General features: G+C 39.9%; 4 protein-coding genes and 1 long non-coding RNA gene across 7 annotated transcripts; 2 read left to right on the top strand and 3 right to left on the bottom strand.

Annotated features, from left to right (window-relative positions):
* Positions 1-525: 525 nt before the first annotated feature.
* On the top strand, positions 526-2877 carry LOC6626697 (damage-control phosphatase ARMT1). The gene is made up of 5 exons (XM_002049861.4): positions 526-780; positions 918-1023; positions 1088-1184; positions 1644-2507; positions 2573-2877. Exons 1-5 carry the CDS (start codon positions 683-685, stop codon positions 2722-2724), a joined length of 1317 nt encoding a protein of 438 aa, XP_002049897.1. The 5' UTR covers positions 526-682; the 3' UTR covers positions 2725-2877.
* A 140-nt stretch (positions 2878-3017) lies between these two features.
* On the top strand, positions 3018-8473 carry LOC6626696 (damage-control phosphatase ARMT1). Of its 2 annotated transcripts, XM_070209639.1 has the most exons (3): positions 3018-4630; positions 4697-6994; positions 7076-8473. In XM_070209639.1, exon 1 carries the CDS (start codon positions 3166-3168, stop codon positions 4576-4578), a length of 1413 nt encoding a protein of 470 aa, XP_070065740.1. In that variant the 5' UTR covers positions 3018-3165; the 3' UTR covers positions 4579-4630; positions 4697-6994; positions 7076-8473. The 2 variants fall into 2 exon arrangements, with proteins under 2 accessions (XP_070065740.1, XP_002049896.1); XM_002049860.3 differs by having other exon boundaries at positions 4697-8473.
* Positions 5185-18269, bottom strand: Snp (Snipper). 2 transcript variants are annotated; one of them, XM_002049859.4, is made up of 3 exons: positions 17813-18269; positions 5915-6174; positions 5185-5851 (listed from the first exon to the last, which is right to left on the bottom strand). In XM_002049859.4, the coding sequence occupies exons 1-3, from the start codon at positions 17833-17835 to the stop codon at positions 5274-5276; spliced, it is 861 nt and encodes a 286-aa protein (XP_002049895.1). In that variant the 5' UTR covers positions 17836-18269; the 3' UTR covers positions 5185-5273. The 2 variants fall into 2 exon arrangements, with proteins under 2 accessions (XP_002049895.1, XP_015029853.1); XM_015174367.3 differs by lacking the exon at positions 17813-18269 and adding an exon at positions 7663-7997.
* Positions 6783-7619, bottom strand: LOC138911424 (uncharacterized). Its single transcript, XM_070210519.1, has one exon. It carries the CDS (start codon positions 7617-7619, stop codon positions 6783-6785), a length of 837 nt encoding a protein of 278 aa, XP_070066620.1.
* On the bottom strand, positions 12410-17806 carry LOC138911318 (uncharacterized). Its single transcript, XR_011416838.1, has 2 exons — positions 13555-17806; positions 12410-12799 (listed from the first exon to the last, which is right to left on the bottom strand). It is a non-coding gene; the product is annotated as an uncharacterized lncRNA (long non-coding RNA).
* Positions 18270-18297: the final 28 nt, after the last annotated feature.

Genomic DNA, 18297 nt, shown 5'->3' on the forward strand with positions numbered 1-18297 from the left:
GATAATATCGATGGGGAGAACTGGTTGGAAACTATCGATAGCACATAAAGGGATATTTGGAAATCTAGAAAATAACTCAACAAATTAATGGAAGCAGGGCAAGTAGTAACTTGATCGGACCCATTGCGATAATATGTACAAACAACTAGTCAGTCGAACATGGCCGATTCTTTTTCTTATTCAAATCATTGACCAAGCAGTTCGAGCATACAATTTATTCTTAACCCGTTTAACGGGTTTTGATAGGCTAATTATAAAAACAATGCCAAAGAGTTGCCTGATAATAATTCTTATAATGCATAAAAATATATATAATAATATCCGATTATAACTGATGATCATCATCATCTGCTTGTCGAATTGTGCGACACTGCGATTGTGGCGGTTACGATAGTTTTCAAAATGTGAACTGAAACGGTTTATCTAATTGCTGGTTTTATCCGATATTAGGCGACCTACTTTGATTATCATTCCAAAGCTTAATATGTATTCGATAAGAAATTATCGACCGTGTCCCACCACTGCGATTCAGTTCCGTAGTAACATGCATTTCTGCTGTCGACATTCAAGGCGCCAAGACAAATAGAGATAGGTTTCATACTGTAGCAGTTACTGTGCAGAAGGTGATACAACAAACGATTTACAACTGATTAAACATACCACGCAGCAAGCAAAAGCAAATATGACCTTAGCACAAGACGATGCGGATTTTGATGCTGCAAATGGAATTATTGATAACGAAGCGCCTCCACACACGCCGCTAGCAGCCCTATACAAGCAGTAAGTAGTATTCGCTATATATAGCATATCGAAAATGCCCCCACGCATATGAATACGCTCATATGCCCGTATATATGTATGGAGCGAACCACTGATGTAATTTGATTGCCTGACCTCTAACGTGACCCCCTCTCTAGGAGCTTTGCATACTACACCTTTCGCGTGCGCTTGCCTTCAACTCTGGACACAATTGCCAAGTCCCTGGCCAAGGATAAGGACGAGCTGCTGTCAATATATGGAGCGGTTAGTTGTAATATTGCATAATTCAGTGAGCCGTTCGTTGCAATTAATCAATGTTCTTTTTTAGGACGCAGCCTCAGATATTGATCAAACAGCTGCAGCCATTCTTGAGCTGCGCTCGAATATTTTGAAAAATGGACCGTTACAGCCGTTTAAAGACAAAGGTATGTAGGCATAGCGTAGCATAAGAAACCAGGCACGTGGCGCTGATTTATGAGTAGAACATTTAACAAAAATAAATACGTACATATATAAAAATTTCCAGTCATTAAAAAATTTGATCTTACCGAATCTATTTTTATCACTTCGAATTTTTAATACAACTTAGAATGGTTTTCGAAAATTTGAATTATAGAAGACAAAATAATGAAAAAACCAAACTGACAAACTATTATTATTAGTATTATTATTATTAGTAATAGTATTTTTATTATTGGTATTTTAATTAGTATTATTATTAGTATTAGTCCTATTAATGTTTATTAATATTCCATTAGAATAGCTTCAGTTCTTATGTATAAAATATTTAATTTGTTTTTTATTTTTTTGGATTGAAGCTATTCTAATAAAACCATGATATAAATTAGAAATACTTAATACAAAAAAAATATATATATGTTTAGAGATCGACGCTGGATTTTGGAATGCTTTCTTGGAGCAATTGCCAAAGGAGAAGCGCACCTACTTCGCCACGTGCTGGCTGTACGCCGAGTGCTTTATGTATCGCGAAATATGGTCCATATTCATATCATCGCGCCTGGCCGGTTTTGATTACTTCCGCAAGCAGAAGCAAACGGCCGCACAGCTCAGCGTGGAAGCCATGCTGGCAGTAGCAAATGGCACCCGAAAGAACGAACGCAATTTGGCCACTTTTCAGAAACTGATGAAGCTCAATTTGTGGGGCAATCGCTGTGATCTGTCCATTACGTCGGGCAAGCAGGTGAAACCGATGGGTGATGCCTTCGATCAAGTTGCCCATCTGGATGCGAATTTGCTGGTGGATGACACTGCCGCCATATGGCAGACACTGGATGGCTCCGATGGCAACGGCGTTGTGGAATTTGTATTCGATAATGCGGGCTATGAGCTTTACACAGATCTTATACTGGCTGAGTATATCATCGATAAGGGCCTAGCGCGAAAAGTGCGCTTTAATGCCAAGGCAATACCCTGGTTCATATCGGATGTCATGGCCGCAGATTATCACTGGACGCTACAATTTTTAATCGATCACACGCAGCCTGTGCTCAGCGAGCTGGGAAAGAAGTTGAAACGTTTCAACGATGAAGGAAAATTCGAATTGGCTCCACTCGAGCATTTCTGGACCAGTCCATATGAGTTCTATCGCATGGCAGAAGTGCAACCGGCGCTATATGAGCGCCTCTCGCAGGCACAGTTGGTAATCTTCAAGGGCGATCTCAACTATCGAAAGCTACTGGGCGACTTTAGTTGGAACCATACTGAATCATTCGAGACCTGCCTGCGCGGTAAGTTATATTGTATAGTAGTCGGACATTTTATGCTCACAGAAATACCATCTATCCTTACGTAGGTTTCAAGCCCTCAAACGTTTGCAGTCTGCGCACAATCAAAGCGGATTTGGTTTGTGGACTGCCGCCTGGCATATCAGAGCAACTCTTTGCCAAGAACAAAGAATGGATGCTTACAGGCGAATATGGAACAATTCAGCTTGCCAGCAAGTAAAGTGCCCTGAATATTACCATTATATAAAACTATAGCTCAAATGTTGCAATTTTAGGCGTAGCTTAATTGTTAAATCAAATTTTCACTGTTCAAATATAGCACCAATATTTTGAAATATTATGTCTTGATGTTGTTGCTTTATGCAAAATTGAATTGAGGACATGTTTTTTATCGACAAACATCAGTACTCCAAAAAATGGCTGTAGAAGCTATCACACAATAATAAGTTACGGTCTCTTATTTCGAACTCATTTTTAATGAGGTGTCATATACGTAGGCCTTAAGGACTCTTGGGTAGAAAGGGAAAATCTTTTCCGTGCAGTATTTACATTATTTATTGGAAATGTGATTATATTTTTAGAGCTCTCACACCTTTGGGAAGTGAATGATGTCAAAATTGTAAAGTGAGATAAAATATATGCCGGAAAGTTGATTAACATCATGTCGGACACAGAGATTAATACCGAACATGGCAGCCAATCTGAGGACGAGTCCGACGGGTCAACGCTGCACAGCAAGGACACATTATCCGGTCATGACGAGGAGTTTGATGAGAAACACAATATTTTCGACATTGCTCCGCCATTGCGGGAACAGCTTTCTGCCAGATACAAGCACAGCTTCGCCTACAGAACATTCAGGAAGCGTGTGCCCCAAATGCTCAACGAGCTGATAACCTGCATGCGAGAGAACGAAACTAGGATCATGGAACAGTGCGGCGATTATGCGCGCTACGATCTGCGGCGCGTCATCTGGAGCCTGGAAATACTGCGCACAGAGGTACAGAAGAACAGCGAATTCAAGCATTTCGTCGACAAAGATCCAGGTGCCAGCGAGTGGAATATCTTTATTAAAAAGCTGGAGAATCGCGAGAAAAACCAATGGTTCACCTCCACGTGGATGGACGCCGAGTGCTACTTGTATCGTCGCATTTGGGCTGCATTCCGGCGCGCAGACACCCTCAGCAGCTACGACTATTTCAGTCCAAAGAAAATATGCTCCACGCGCAATAATGTTTTCCTGCTGCGTAGTGTTTTGAAGGGGACACGGGATCTTCCGCGTTGTCGGCTGCACTTTCTGTTGATTCTGAAGCTATCATTGTGGGCAAATCGCTGTGATCTTTCAATCAGAACCGACGCTCCAAATGAACGCTTCATAGAGCAAATGGTTGATTTCGACGAACACTTGATCGCGGATCAGTCCGAAGATGTGTGGCACCTGCTGACAGAGGGCATTCATAGTTCCGTATGTCCCGTCACTGTAGACATTGTCTTGGATAACGCGGGTTTTGAGCTCTTTGCGGATTTGCTGCTGGGCGAGTATTTGATTGAGGCAGGGCTGGCGGTAAAGGTCCGCTATCATGTGAAGGATATCCCTTGGTTCGTCTCAGATGTGACTGCCAACGACTTTAACTGGATGCTGCAATTCTTTCTGCGGCACGAGATATCAGAGCTGTCCGCCTTTGGCCGAAAACTGCGTCGATTTATGCGGAAAAAGTCCTTCGAGCTGTGCCAGGCGTGTAGCTTCTGGACAAAGCCTCAGTGTTTCAAGTTCATGCGCGAAATGGCGCCCTGTTTGTATGTTCAGCTAAGTCTGGGCGCCTTGACCATATTCAAGGGGGATCTTAACTATCGTAAGCTGCTGGACGATGTCAACTGGAATTCCACAACTCCATTTAGCGAATGTCTCAGCGGCTTTCTGCCCACTAGCATCTGTGCCCTTCGCTCAATTAAGTCTGATCTATATTGTGGTTTGCCCCTTTGCGTCGTCGAGTGGTTAACGGAGGAGGATCCAAACTGGATGTGCACTGGCGAGAAGGCGGTTATCCAGCTGGCTGTAAAGCCGAGACCTTAAACCTTTGTTAGCTACCTCTTTTATGGTCACAAAAGTATAATTTAAGCTCAGTGTAAGCTAAAAAGGCAAACAAATATTTAGTATTAATATTAATTAGCGCTGTTCGACATGGTTATAGGTTGATTCCAAAGATCCTTGGGCAGCTCCGAGCTGCGACTATATGTGCACGAATCCATAATGCGTCCCACATTTAGTTCTGGAAACTTAATGGCGAAAGTATAATTAAGCTAAACAAGTTGGGATTTCTAAGATTTGAGTAAATCTATTGTCGTTTTATTAGTTACGACCTTAAAGCTAAATGGTAGGCCGTGTAAGTCGTAAACATAAGTATGACATTCCATATACGCAGTATAGACTATAACTATGCATTATTAAATATGAATAGTAGAAAAATATGCTCTAAGGCCATATCTTATATATATATATGTACGTGTATATCCATACTGCATTCCTCGGGGGGACTTGCAGCAGTATTGAAACAATTCGTCGAATTTCAAGTCTTATCAATTGCCGTTACAGAAAAAGAAGTGAAGAACTAATCAAATTTCCCACACATTATTTTCAGGCTGTTCTCACATTAAGAACTGTCGATCTATCATCGCCAGCTACGTAATATTAATTATTTATTAAAAGTCAGTAACTAAGTGCATTTTTTCTCGTTAGATATCTTGGAGGGAGTTCTCTCGGTCGCTGGCTCACAACACACAATTGGGATTCAGCTGTTGATATGGCGTCAGATCCTTGGTGATCGAGAAGAGCGCACCATCTCGCACCATTTTGCACATAAGCGCGCCTAAATTCTTGGCATCATCGATGCCAGAATGTGCGCGTCCCTCAAAGGCTAGGCCCACATGTGAAAGGGCATCGCTAAAGTTGCAGGGCCGATACTTGTACCACTCGCGATAAACGGCACGCACATCGATCCACTGATTAAAATAGGGAGCCTTGCGCATGCGCTTGCGTGTGCACTCCTTGTGCAGACAGATACCAAAGTCCCAGTCGGTCCATGTGACAAATGCACAGTTGCCCAGTATATTTGACTTGCTCATCTTGGGCAGCAGCAGATTGCGGGCACGCAGCTCCTTGCGCAGCCATTCGTGGAACATCATCAGCGCCGTTTGCAGGGGCACGCCTGTGTCCACAGTCTTCTGTTCTATGCCCGTTAACTCCGTGCAGTAGGTGCTCAAACGCGGCGATTCAATGGGCATAATATACTTGTGAAACTCGGCTTCAATTTTGCCCGTTTTTAGATTGACCAGCACGGCTGGAAACTCTGCAAGTCCATATAGTTATTGATGGTGATCAGAGTGGAGTGTCATCTGTTATCAATTCTTACCTATGATCTCCGCTTCTCGCCACTGTGGCGGTGCCTGTTTCTCCCAGCACGTAGCCTCAAAGTCGACTGCAATCACATAGCTGAAGGGCTGCATGGCCAACTGTTTGGATTTGCGTGACTTCTTTGTCTTGACGGGAACTGTGGCTACTTCGGATGCACCGTTGATGCTGATGTCAGCTTCGTTTTGTAATTCGTCCAAATCGTTTGCTGGATCTGGTCGGGCGCCCTCCACATACAACGTGTCAATCAGGCCCAGTTGTCTGCCAAAAAGCAAAACCAAACATTCAAGTTGTAATACGTTGGAAAATATCTGTAAACTTTTTTTTCAGTTTTTGTTTTGTTTTTTAGAAAATATATGAAATACTATGTGATATCTTGGCAACTTGTAGTTATACTAGGAATGAAAATATACAAACTACTTTTGCCTGACTCTCTTACATGTCTACAAAGCTGCTACTGCGATTACAAATAATAAACTGTTTAAATTACAATGTTTGCTTGCCTTACGATACGATTATTTACATTTTTTCAATCTAATGGCTTTTTCATTTACATATTCAAACTGTTTGCTACATCAATATACTGGTGAGAGAAACTTATTACAACAACAACTAATGTAAAAAGTGACTCCTAAGGAAATTCATTTTGTGGCAGAGGTGTCAATTAGGAGTTTATATGCCAAATAATTGAATATACATGCATCGATTTACATACATAGGTAACAAAAGTGAAGATGCATGATCCAATTCCTAATTAGAAGATTCATGGGTTCAATGGATTTCAAGCTACTGTTCGTAACACTTCAACAGTCAAATTTAACAATTGGAAATACTGAAAAATATCTTATTCATGTTGCACCTGCTCGCTGCTACAGCTGCTGCGACTGCTGCTGCTGCTGTTTCCCATAGCAAACGATCATGGGCTTCTGATGCCAGAGCAGACCGTTCGTTTCTGCCAAAGCTTTGGCCACCACCACCGCCGCCGCTGCAGCCGCCTGATTGTTGGGATCGAGGAATGTGACAAAGGCCTGTCCCTTCATGCGGCCCTGCTGCATTACTTTAATGTCCAGACTCTCAGCTGGTGCGTATTGAGCGTAGAGCGTTCTCAGCTGTGACTCCGTTATGCTCTTGTCAAGATTTTTAATGTACAACTTGTTGCTAGGCTCGCCCACTTTGTAGTTCTTGTAGACAGGCAGCTCTTGCAGTTGCTCAGATGTCAGACGTTCGGCCGGCAGCTGGTTAACAACCGGCAAGGTTGATGGCAGCTTCAGTTCAATTTTGCGCGCAGCAATTGTAGGCACATCCATGTATTCTTTGACTGCTGCACTTTTGCCTGGGTCACTGGCAGCCACCTGCAGCATTTGGCGGGCACGTTTGCGATACTGCTCCAGAACTACGCTATCTGCTGGGCGCTTTAGCTTTGGCGGTTTTTGCTGCTGTTTGTGTTCCTCATCGCTCTCCAGCTCGCTTTCAGACTCGCTCTGGAGCACTTCTGTTTGCGTCGCAACACTTCGGGATTTCTGTGCTGGGAGATGGAGACCTGCAGGTCGGTGGCCAAAGGGCGGCGTTAAATTCATGCGGTTCATGAGATGAAGCACCTGCACATAGAAGCGTTTGTCACTCTTGAGTGTGTCTCCTATGGCGGCCAGAATGTCGGCATTGATGGGCGGATACGCATAGCGCAGATATGGCGGTGGTGGCTGCATAAAGTCACATTGATTATTGCGGGCATACAACTTTTGCACATACTTTTTGATCTCTGGTTGGGAGGAGGGATCCGCCGTCTGAGCCGGAGCTGTTGCTTGAGTAGATTTGTTGGCGAACTTCGGCTTGGTGCTATCGTTGGAACGTGGTCCAAATGAGCTGACGCGTAACGGCTTGTCCAGTATTTCGTTTAATCCAATCAGCTGTTCTAGGGCGGATTGCGCCTCTTCGGCGTCGGCATAATCAAGCAGCGCGCGTCGACGTCCAAAGGCATTTAGTGAACGCGGTATAATCAGGTTTGCCTCTTGAATTAATTGCGCGAATTCAAGCATGCTGCAGGGCATGTTTTTAAGCAACAATTTGCTTGTGGCTACGCTCATCTTTGTAATATTCCAAATGAAACAAAACGTGCTACTATCGATGCAGTTATCGATTGAAAGGAGGCGATAGTTTAAAGAAATAGTATGACCAGCTGTTAGCTAGTCTGTATCGTGTGGAGTAAAGTTGGATTGCACATCTGTTAAGTGAGGAGCAAAGCTGTTAAGTGTGACCAAGGCGCATTTTTGACAGCTGATGGCGCACTTTTTAATTTGTTAGTTTAATTTTAAATGCATTTTGTTTGGTCGATATAATCATATGCTTGCAACGGGCTCATGTTATTGTTATAAATCGCCAATTGTTGTTATGCTCAAGCCCCTTACTTTCACTAACAGCGGCCAACGAACGGTCAAAAGTAGATAAAACCACAAATTATGCGAACATAAACTTGTTTGTCAGCCTTGACCAGCTGCGCCGCTATTACCGGTTTTATCGTGTGACAATGCAACGAAATAAAAACAAACATATTACACAACAATTGTGCATATATCGTCATGTCCATATCAGAAGACGCTGATTACGTGCTTTAAAATGTACGAATCGCGTGCTATCGCATTTATGGGCGGGTGCACTGTGTAATCGTAATTGCAAGGGCAATTAATGCAGATGGCTAAGGGAATCTTCTGAAAAATAAAAAATTAAACAAATACTGCGTTTCAGATTACAGATGGCCAAGTCGAAAGAGTCAATGCACTTTCATTAAGTGAATTGTACACTTGTGTGCACAGATGTATAAAAAAACACACACAAATGCCTGACATGATGAACTGTTCTGTTTTTGATATATGGCACACACTCCTACACAATGCCGTTATAAAAAGATCAACACACATGCCGTGCTCAACACTCAAAAGTCAGATTGCATAAAATTTGCAATGATTAAATGGACAACAACAACAACAACGCCAATGGCGACAACTCTCACTTTCGTTCGGCACAGCAGCTGCTTGCGTGGGTCGAGAGGGAGGAGGGAGGCGGAGGCGCACTAACGATGTCCACTGCAAATGCGGAAGCAGAGATATAGCTGCCTTATGGCAAGCGACGGGCACCAGAAACAGACGAAACTTGGATGAATGAACTCTATGTTGATCTGTTATCTTTCAGCAGGCGCTAGCCGCACAACAAAATTGCACTTGTGAGATTCGCGCGAGCGTTTGATCTTTTCCATTCCAAGTGACACTAATGGGTTAATGCAGCTATATTTAGAAAATGTTCTCTATCAAGCGGCACGACGCACGACGGAAAAAAAAAAACAGGGCGTCGGCTGAAACGTGCATTGTTTGAATGGCGAGTGAATTGTAAATATAATTACAGCAGCTATTATTTCATATAGTATCTACACCAATACTGCAGTCAAATATAGAATTCAATTATTTATGAATAAGCTCTTTTCATTTTGCGACAGATTCTTACTAAAATATATAGTAACCGATTCAGATACAGGTAAGCAGCAGTAGATAATATGAGTTCACAGATCGTTTTCAGGACTTAGATGTAAAGATCTAACTTAAAGCTATCTTGGAAAAACGTTTATTATATGAAAAGTGCAACTAGACTATAGTATAATCAATTTGTTGCATCTGGCTACAATAATCTCCGAGATACGTAAAATCCAGAATTGGTCTCTATCAATATGTATCAGAAAGTGGGGAGATACTATATAGCAAAAAGCTGATTATTATTGGAAATTGATAGCATATGCATTCTAGTTTCCACAAGCAAACAGACCTATTGATTCAGGTCAACTTTTTGATCAATAGAAAATATATTTAAACATTTTCGAAAATGCATTTAACTCCTTTTAGAACATATGAACGGGTTTTTTTTGTTGTAGAATGTGTCCGTTATTGACTCAGCTAATGGCCAAATGGAAGCTTTTGGGAAAATGGTTTACTATCAGCAAAACTTTTTATCGTTTGGGAAAACATACTTGAACAAGTTTAGAGTCTGCTCATTGCGTGAGAAAGACCATATTGGTTTAATGCAAAGTTCGTTTATCCAAGCTATTCTTGACATTTTAAGCACGCCCACCTGATGTTCTCCTGCATAGTCGATCCAAAAGACATATTTTAAAACCAGCCACAACGCATTCGACATACAGAAGACGTACCTAAAAGGTCTCTTGAGAGACTTGAGAGAGAGAGAGAGAGAACGACGGGGACATGGCTATATCGACTCGGTTCTTGATACTGATCAAGAGTATACTTTCCCCTTAAGGGGTATTACACAAATTTTCATTAAGAAGTTTGAGTGAAAGTTTTCGTCAGGATACGCACGTCTTAGAACCAGCTAGTCAAAAGATGCAACTCCTCAAGAGTACCAGGACCAAAGAAGTTTTCCAAAATAAGACTTAAGGCCCGCAAATGAGTGGGCAAGCGCAACAGGTTCCGTTTGGACGTGTTTACAAAAGCGTGTTTTCTGTGTTTTCGGCTATTACGTGATGGAGCCAAGCCCCTAAAGCATTTAATTATCAATCAAATGGGCGGCTCGTGCTGTTATTAATGCGTGTGTCATGCGGGCCAAGCGCAATGCACAAATGTGCGACTATACGGCAATTATCTGGCAAACAATTTCACTAAGCTACAATTTGTAAGGCATGCACAGTATTTGACATTTATTGTGGGTCGAGGAGGGGACGTATATCTGATAAATAAAGGTAGAGCAGCAAAACAAGTCTTGACAACAATTGCGATCTCGAAGAGTTTTGAATTCAAAATCGGGCTTATCACTTTTTAACTTTACTGAAAGTAAAATTTTCTTTTACAAATGTGATATAAACACCAACTGTCAGATTTGTCGAATACATTGCATAGATACTGCATTTATTATAAAGCAATAAAACTTAGAGATTGCCTACCTAAATATAGCTTCCAAAGGTTACCTGGAGCTCTAGACATAGCATAACATACATGTTATAAATACACGTGAAAAAACATGTGAAATTCGGCAACGTATGCAAATGTTCACAAGCAATTGTAAAAGAGGTGCCAAAAATAGCTCAATTAACTGAATCAATCAATGAAAGGTTCAAGTCGTAAAGTTAGGAACAAACGGCTCTCAATAAACGCAAATATTTCTGTATGTTATATGCATATGTCGAACTGTATGAATCTTTGATCTAGTCGAGCAACGGATGACATATTACACTAATTGATATCAGTCGCTGGCACGTGCTCCATAACAATAGAGCCCTTGGCTTTACTAATTGCCGCTGGGGCCAATTGATGACTGTATACTCAATGTCCTTGGGCGTGGCAATATACTCATACTTATATTTTTTTAATATGCATTATGCATTTTGCAGTCCGCGTTACGAGTTGACTGCAACTGATATTGAAATTAGCAATTACAACCTTAAAATATGGACAGGTCGAGCTATTTAGTATAACAGCTCGTACATACTGTGCACATATTGCGCATACGCCGCGTGCAACGTTTGAATTGGAGGCGCGTGCATGAAATTTGCCAGGCCAAATGTTTGCCTCTTCCCTCTCGCTCGCACCCCTGCCAACCGAGAGCCTTCCGTTCGCTCTTCTCTATAAATTCGATTGCATTTGAATGTGTGTGTTGGTTTTTCTGCTGCGGCTGCTTTTATTTCTCGGCCATAAGTACATCGCCTTACTTACTGCCACATGTGTGTCTAGCATACATATATTTATGGCTTTGTCTGCGTCTGTGTCTGTGTCTTTGGCTGTGTGTGTGTGTGAGCATTTGCTCTTGACTTTGGATAAGTTTGGTGAAAACTGCTTTCAGCCGGATTTCCCACTCGAATCACCAGCCAACCAACAAAAAACAGCAATGGACGCACAGTGGGAGCTTTTCACTTATTTCCCCGTTCAAATCATAATTTCTGCACTAAGGAAGAGAAGCAAGGGCAACTTTGATATTATTTAATTTATTATTATTATTATGATTTAAGTGCATGCTAAGACTGACTTTTGAGCAACTCCATCCGCGAGAGAGGGAGGAATTAAACTATAGAAACATAGTTTTCGTTGAATTTAAAACAAATTAGAGTCAAATAATTGTTTTGAGATTACAGACTTTCTTTACGTCATATTTTGCGGCATCTTAATCTCTGATGTGTTTTCTATACGACGCAAATTTGTTTAATTTTTGCCATGCTTTCCGGCCCACTGTGCGACGCGACGTCCGCTTCGGGCGCAACAATCGATTCCAACATGTTTCGTTTGCTTCGATCATTAATTCCGTACTCACGATATTTATCTGAACGTTATGTTCTAAATTTGCATATCACTTGTATGTATTTTCATTGAAAATAATTTAGAATTTCTTTACTTTTTCACCCATTACAATTATTTGATTGTCAAAGAATAAGTAGCTACAAATTTGTTTTAGATTCCTACAAAATATATACCATACGCAATAGTAAATCCAAAATTGCGTCTTAAAATAATTGAAAAACAGCTCATTATTGTTTGTTTATTGTACACTCGAAATATTATTTAAGAAATTCTATTGAATTGTTGGTGCATGGCATTCTATCGGCTTCTGTGAGGATTTCCCGACATTCCCCCGTCTATCTAGTGCTATAAAGATCTGTTATTCTCGTGCCTATTTTACTCATTGCCATATATATTTTTATAAAGCGGCAGCCAGCGAGAACCCATCCAAACCAGAAACGTTGTCCAATAACTTTTCCATTGGCATTGATTCTACGATCTGGGCGATGTGTGCTATTTTAACACGGATTTACACATTTGGCAGCAGCTCATCAATTTTGAACATAATTGGCAGTTGGTAAACAGAGTCGGAAAGCTGTGACTAGTTTTGGCCGTGCAAACTGGTTTTTTAAAAATAAACACAATTAAATAATAGATAAAAGTATAAATTTAAAAAAAGTGTGCGAACTTCTAGCAATAATTTATTGAACTCGAGCCCTATTGAAATAAATGCATATTCAAAGATCTCACGGAAATCTCTCTTAAATAAATCGACTTGGCTTGGCTTGATTATGATTTCTAGATGTTTGACTAGGTTTTTGGGTAAATACCCTTTGAATGGAATTAAAAATAGAATATTAAGAATTATTTTGGCAGACCTTAATAAATAATAATTCTCAAAAGCCAGCAGAATAGAGTTGTAGACCGGTTTTAAATTGTATGTAAACATGTTTACCGACTTTTTGTTTTGACAAAGCATTTTTGGGTATTTATTTATATTGAATCGCAAAATAACAAGCAGGAATGTTGCGTGGGGTAGAACCCAATGCGCAAAAGATGTTCTTCACCCAAGCAAACTGTGACATGAGATGAAATCGACTTTTAAAATTTTGTGCAGATGCGAATTTGGGGGCCAATCTTTGGAGGAGGAGAAGTTGATCAAATGACCAAATTAACTCAAGTGCTTTGACTTTTGGCGAACAATCCAAGCACTTAGTTTGAGTCTGGAGCATAGATAAAAAATTTTAATCCATCAAGAATTATTATTAGCATACTTGTTTGGATCCAATCGAAGAGAATAGAGAGAATAGATTGACAGATCTTATTCAACTCTTTTAATTGTTTGAGAAAATATTCACGTTTTGCATCAACTTACATATGCATGGCTAAGGTTTCCCATTGATCTATAAGATGCAGCATTTTCGTCTTTCTGTTTTTTTTTTTTTAACTACTTTTAACTCTTAAATGCACTTGTCAACTGATACTGCATCCTATATTCAATGTAAAATGTTACTAAACTAAAAATCAATTCGAATTTTGTATAGAAATTTATTCCGACTTATCGCGATACGCTGACAAATTTAGACTGAATATAACAATTGATTTATGATTATTTGTCAAGAGCAAAGAAGTAGTTTAGTTGATCGACAACTTTGTTTGTCACACATGGCAACGACAACAAAAACAAGATCGTACAGTCGGGTATAGCCGACTGCGTGCTACTCGTTCACAAATAGCTTAAGCCAGGCAACGTGCCATAAGCAGAAAAGCTACCGATTATATAGGAGGACCTCAGAAATCGACTATATTATATTAAATTATACATACACATTTTTCAATAACAGTCGCAAAACATGCACAAAACCAATATACTCTTCTACACCTGGTTGACGGGGTATAAAAACAACGCCCGGTTAAATAAAGAGAATCTGAAGATTCATTTACATATTTTCCACTACGAATTTCAATTAATAAAACAATCCTAATTAAATTAAATGTCAACACTTGCCCAGCTAAGGCACACATATGTATGTATGTGTGTATGAAATACTGGCGTGCATTACCCGGCTTAGCTCGGTTGAAAATATTCAAACATGAACAGGCCTATTGACTGCCGGCTGACTGATTGTTCATGAAATAACATTTTCAATTGTAGTTATCTTTGGAAAATCCCTCTGATATTAACACTTTTCAAGTATCTAGAATGGAAAAGTGATTATAAAATTTGAAGAAAAAACTCTGCCCGAGCAAAGCCAGTTAATACTCGCTAGCATTATGAACTTGAATGTATATAGAGCGCGTAGATTAAGTAGACATTTAGATTACGGCTATTATCAGCATCCACTTGCTTGTTGTGTATTTGCTTTTGCAATTTCAATGGTTGTTTAAAACTCTAAAAGTATTCCATGTGCTCTATAAATCCAAGCATCAAAGGCCATTAAACGTATTGGGGCCACACAAACAACACCCAACACCAGCTGCAGCTGCATCTGTACGTTATCCGAGTCTACAGATACAAATACAGATACAGATACAGATACAGATACATTCATACAGACACGGACTGCACTTTTACAGCTTCGCTTCAATTGCCCTGGAACTGTCGGTGGCCGCTTTGGCAAATGCACTTGAGAGTTGGCCCCAGAGCATCGCAGATTCTCAGTGCTCGGTTCCAATTACATTCAATTACAATTACAATTACAAATTACAAAGAGGAGCGGAGTCGAAATGGCAATGGGCACGTCGAGCTATTTTTGGAGTGACGAACTCCAAGTGGACCTAATTGAAGAGTCGCTATTTATTTGCGGGCTAATGTTTTGCAATAGGAAACAGACTTACACGGGAAGTTCCGACAAATCGGGCTTAATTTAGTCAGGCTACACGGCAAGAAATTGTGTTTAAAGTTTTAGTTTTTTGATGTTGATCAAAAACATTTAAGTATTCTCTGGCAAACGGTTTGTAGGAGCTGATAGGATGACCATCTCGATAATTTAATTTTTAAATTTTAATTTTTCACTTTGCATACAAAGTGTATACACAAGTCGAATATGAACTCAGTGCTAGGTTGAATTGTTCGTAATTTGTCTTACATCTTTTATATATTTAAAAATTGTCTATTGTCGAACAAAAAATAAGCCACAAACTTGATAAGTCGATAATTAATTAAACAATGCGACACGAACTGCAAACAATCCGGATGTATCAAATTGCAAAGACTTTGTTATTGTTGTCAATAAATATAAGAAGAAAAAAAAAGCAAACTGCCAGATGACGAATACGTCATACCCTCGCTGGTGTTTGGCATTATTTATATTATTAGTTTCATATTAACCGCATTGGGCATAGTTAGAAACTTTTCAAGTTACACTGAGAACTATGGCCTTCGGCCTAAACAGCTCTGCATCCAGTTATTCGCTCGTGACCCGAACCCGGATCCCGGATTACCCGAAAGTCTGAGTCACTCAGAAAATCATCTATCGAGTAATGTTCTATTATTTTATTTCTTTTAATTTATCTACGAGGATTTTATCGTTTGGCCCAGGCCAAGTATCTACCAGGTATATGTCAACAATTGATGTTGGTTAAAAACGCGATACCGACGATTAAATACCCTAGCAAAAGATATAATTTTGTCTTAGCCAAACAATTTACTTTTTCATATTCATATTCATTATATTCTTGATACATATCGTTTTTGTACCTATATGATAGGGTGATATATTTAAAGAACAAAAAAGTGTTTTAATAAACAATCTTTGCTACTTAGAAAAAACAAAGCTAAGAAGAAGATAGACAAACATATACTAAATATAAATATAATCAGTCAGCTCGAAATGATAAAGAAGATATTATAATAAGAATACAGTTAATTAGACTAACTAAGATACTCTATAAACAGTGTATGCACTCGTCGTTGTCATCCATCTCTACATACACATACATACTTCTTAACAGAATGTTAATAGCTCCCATGTGAGAGTGTAAAACGTTAGGGCAAATTGACGAGAAAATTAAAACAGCATGAAATTGCATACATATTTATGAATGTTGTGGTTATTACAATAAAGTTGTGGCAATTAGGTAAATGTATATGACGTATGCCTGTAACAGGCGGCAGGGGCGGGGATGGAGGAGAGGCGCGCTTACTCAGGGCCAGGCCAGTAAAGTGCAATGACCAATAAGGTAAATGAAAACAGTAACAACAACAATAACAATAATAACAATAACAGACAAGGAAATATTTGTTTAAAAGTTATGAATTCTGTTTTAAAGCTTAAAGCTCCGCAACAGTTGAGCTCGAGTCAGCGGAAGGGAAGGGCCTGTAGTTTAATCGTCAATTGCGTCTCAACAAAAGAAACAACAGCAACAGCAACAACAATAACAGTAACAGTAACAGCAGCAACAACAATCACTGCAATCTGCACGCTAAATGTTAAGGTAAACATTGGAAGGGAAACGAAAAGAAGTGTGCAAAGAGCGGAAAAAAGCGTCGAGAATGACGTCGACGCAGCTTTTACCATTGCGCTTTTAACGGTGTTTGAGCAATAAAACATATCAAATTTAAATTAAGTTTTGCGCAATTTTGGCTAAAAGCTCTGAGCAATCAAATAAAGAAAGATTTATGTTATCATCAAAAGTCTTATTGCTGTGTTCCCAAAATAAAAGCAAGTACGGTAAATTCTCTTTGTACAGTAAACAGACTAATAGACGCATAAGCTCGAAAAAGGGGTTTAAAAAGACGAGTTTATTGAAAAAAGAAGTATGCAATAAGTATTTTTACATGTTTCTAGTTATAAGAGATTTAAATTTATTCATCAGTAGTAAGATATTTCTGAATATGACTATTATAACTGGAATAACTGTTAATAAGGAATCTGTGTTATTATTATTGAAATGGTTTCCTTATGAACTGCAAAATATCCGCTTAACCTCAAAATGGAAAAGAAACAGACACACTTAACTGCATCGGAAGAATCTAGCCAGAAAGTTAAAAATATACCCTAGAGTGTTAAGATTTAAGATTGTTGGGATATGCCCCGGAAAACACTAAGATCTCTACTACTCAAAGTTCCGGAGATACAGTAATTGCCTAGCCTACATTTCAAGTAACAAAGCGTCCTCAACGGTTGTTCAAATTTTGGTAGAGTATATGCATTCGGTCACGGCCGATTGCAATGGTTTTGCCTTGCTCATGTACATATGCATTATGCCTACTTTCTCGGACTTTTCTCTCCTAGCACTCGCAAATCGATAAAAACAATTTTCTAGCTACAGAAGTCACAGCACGTGCATGCGGTACGTACAATACGTACGTGCACACATACGTGCATACCTATACATATACATACATATGTATATAACTGCATATTGATGTATCAATTCGTGCAAAATAATAGATTTCGGCATTGTAGAGGGAGAGTGAGAGAGAGAGACGGAGAGAGAGAGGGGGGGAGTCGCTTTCTTATGCACCAAACTTGCAGTTCCAGACATTTGGGCAAAGTGCGCATTCTGCATTTGAATTTTTTACGAACGCTGATAATAATTTGCACCTACACACATACACACACATATTAATGATATCAAGTTATAATTAGCCACTCTTGTGGAGTGCCATTGTTTTGATAGCCACTTACCTTGCCAGTCTTATCAAGGCCATTGTGCTTAATTTTTGGTCCAATTTATAATACAAAACGGTTGCGGTTGAGTTGTAAAATATTCAACGTGTATGCGAAAAAATTCGATTTGTTATTTTGGCAGTGCGAATAACGGCATTGGGCAAGGGCAAGGAAGCGCCGAAGGTGGACCGGCAAATTTTCTTTTGTTGTCTGCGCTGCCACAGCACAGAGTCACACACACATAGACACACAGCACGGCACGGCACAACAGAACACAACACACACACACATGGAGGCGGCGCACGGCCGGCACGTAATAAAAGGAGAAGAATATCAAAAGCGACAACAAGAACAATTGCGCGCGCACACAAACTTCAGTCAATTTTCAATCGTCCGGCTACAACGAAGATCTGAGTCTGCCGCCCGGCACAAGTGGATAAAAACAAACTGTCGGCAACGAAAGCGACGACGGAGACAGCGGCAGCAGCAGAAACATATGAGCG

Source organism: Drosophila virilis, chromosome 5 (assembly GCF_030788295.1).
Source record: "Drosophila virilis strain 15010-1051.87 chromosome 5, Dvir_AGI_RSII-ME, whole genome shotgun sequence".
NCBI lineage: Eukaryota > Metazoa > Arthropoda > Insecta > Diptera > Drosophilidae > Drosophila > Drosophila virilis.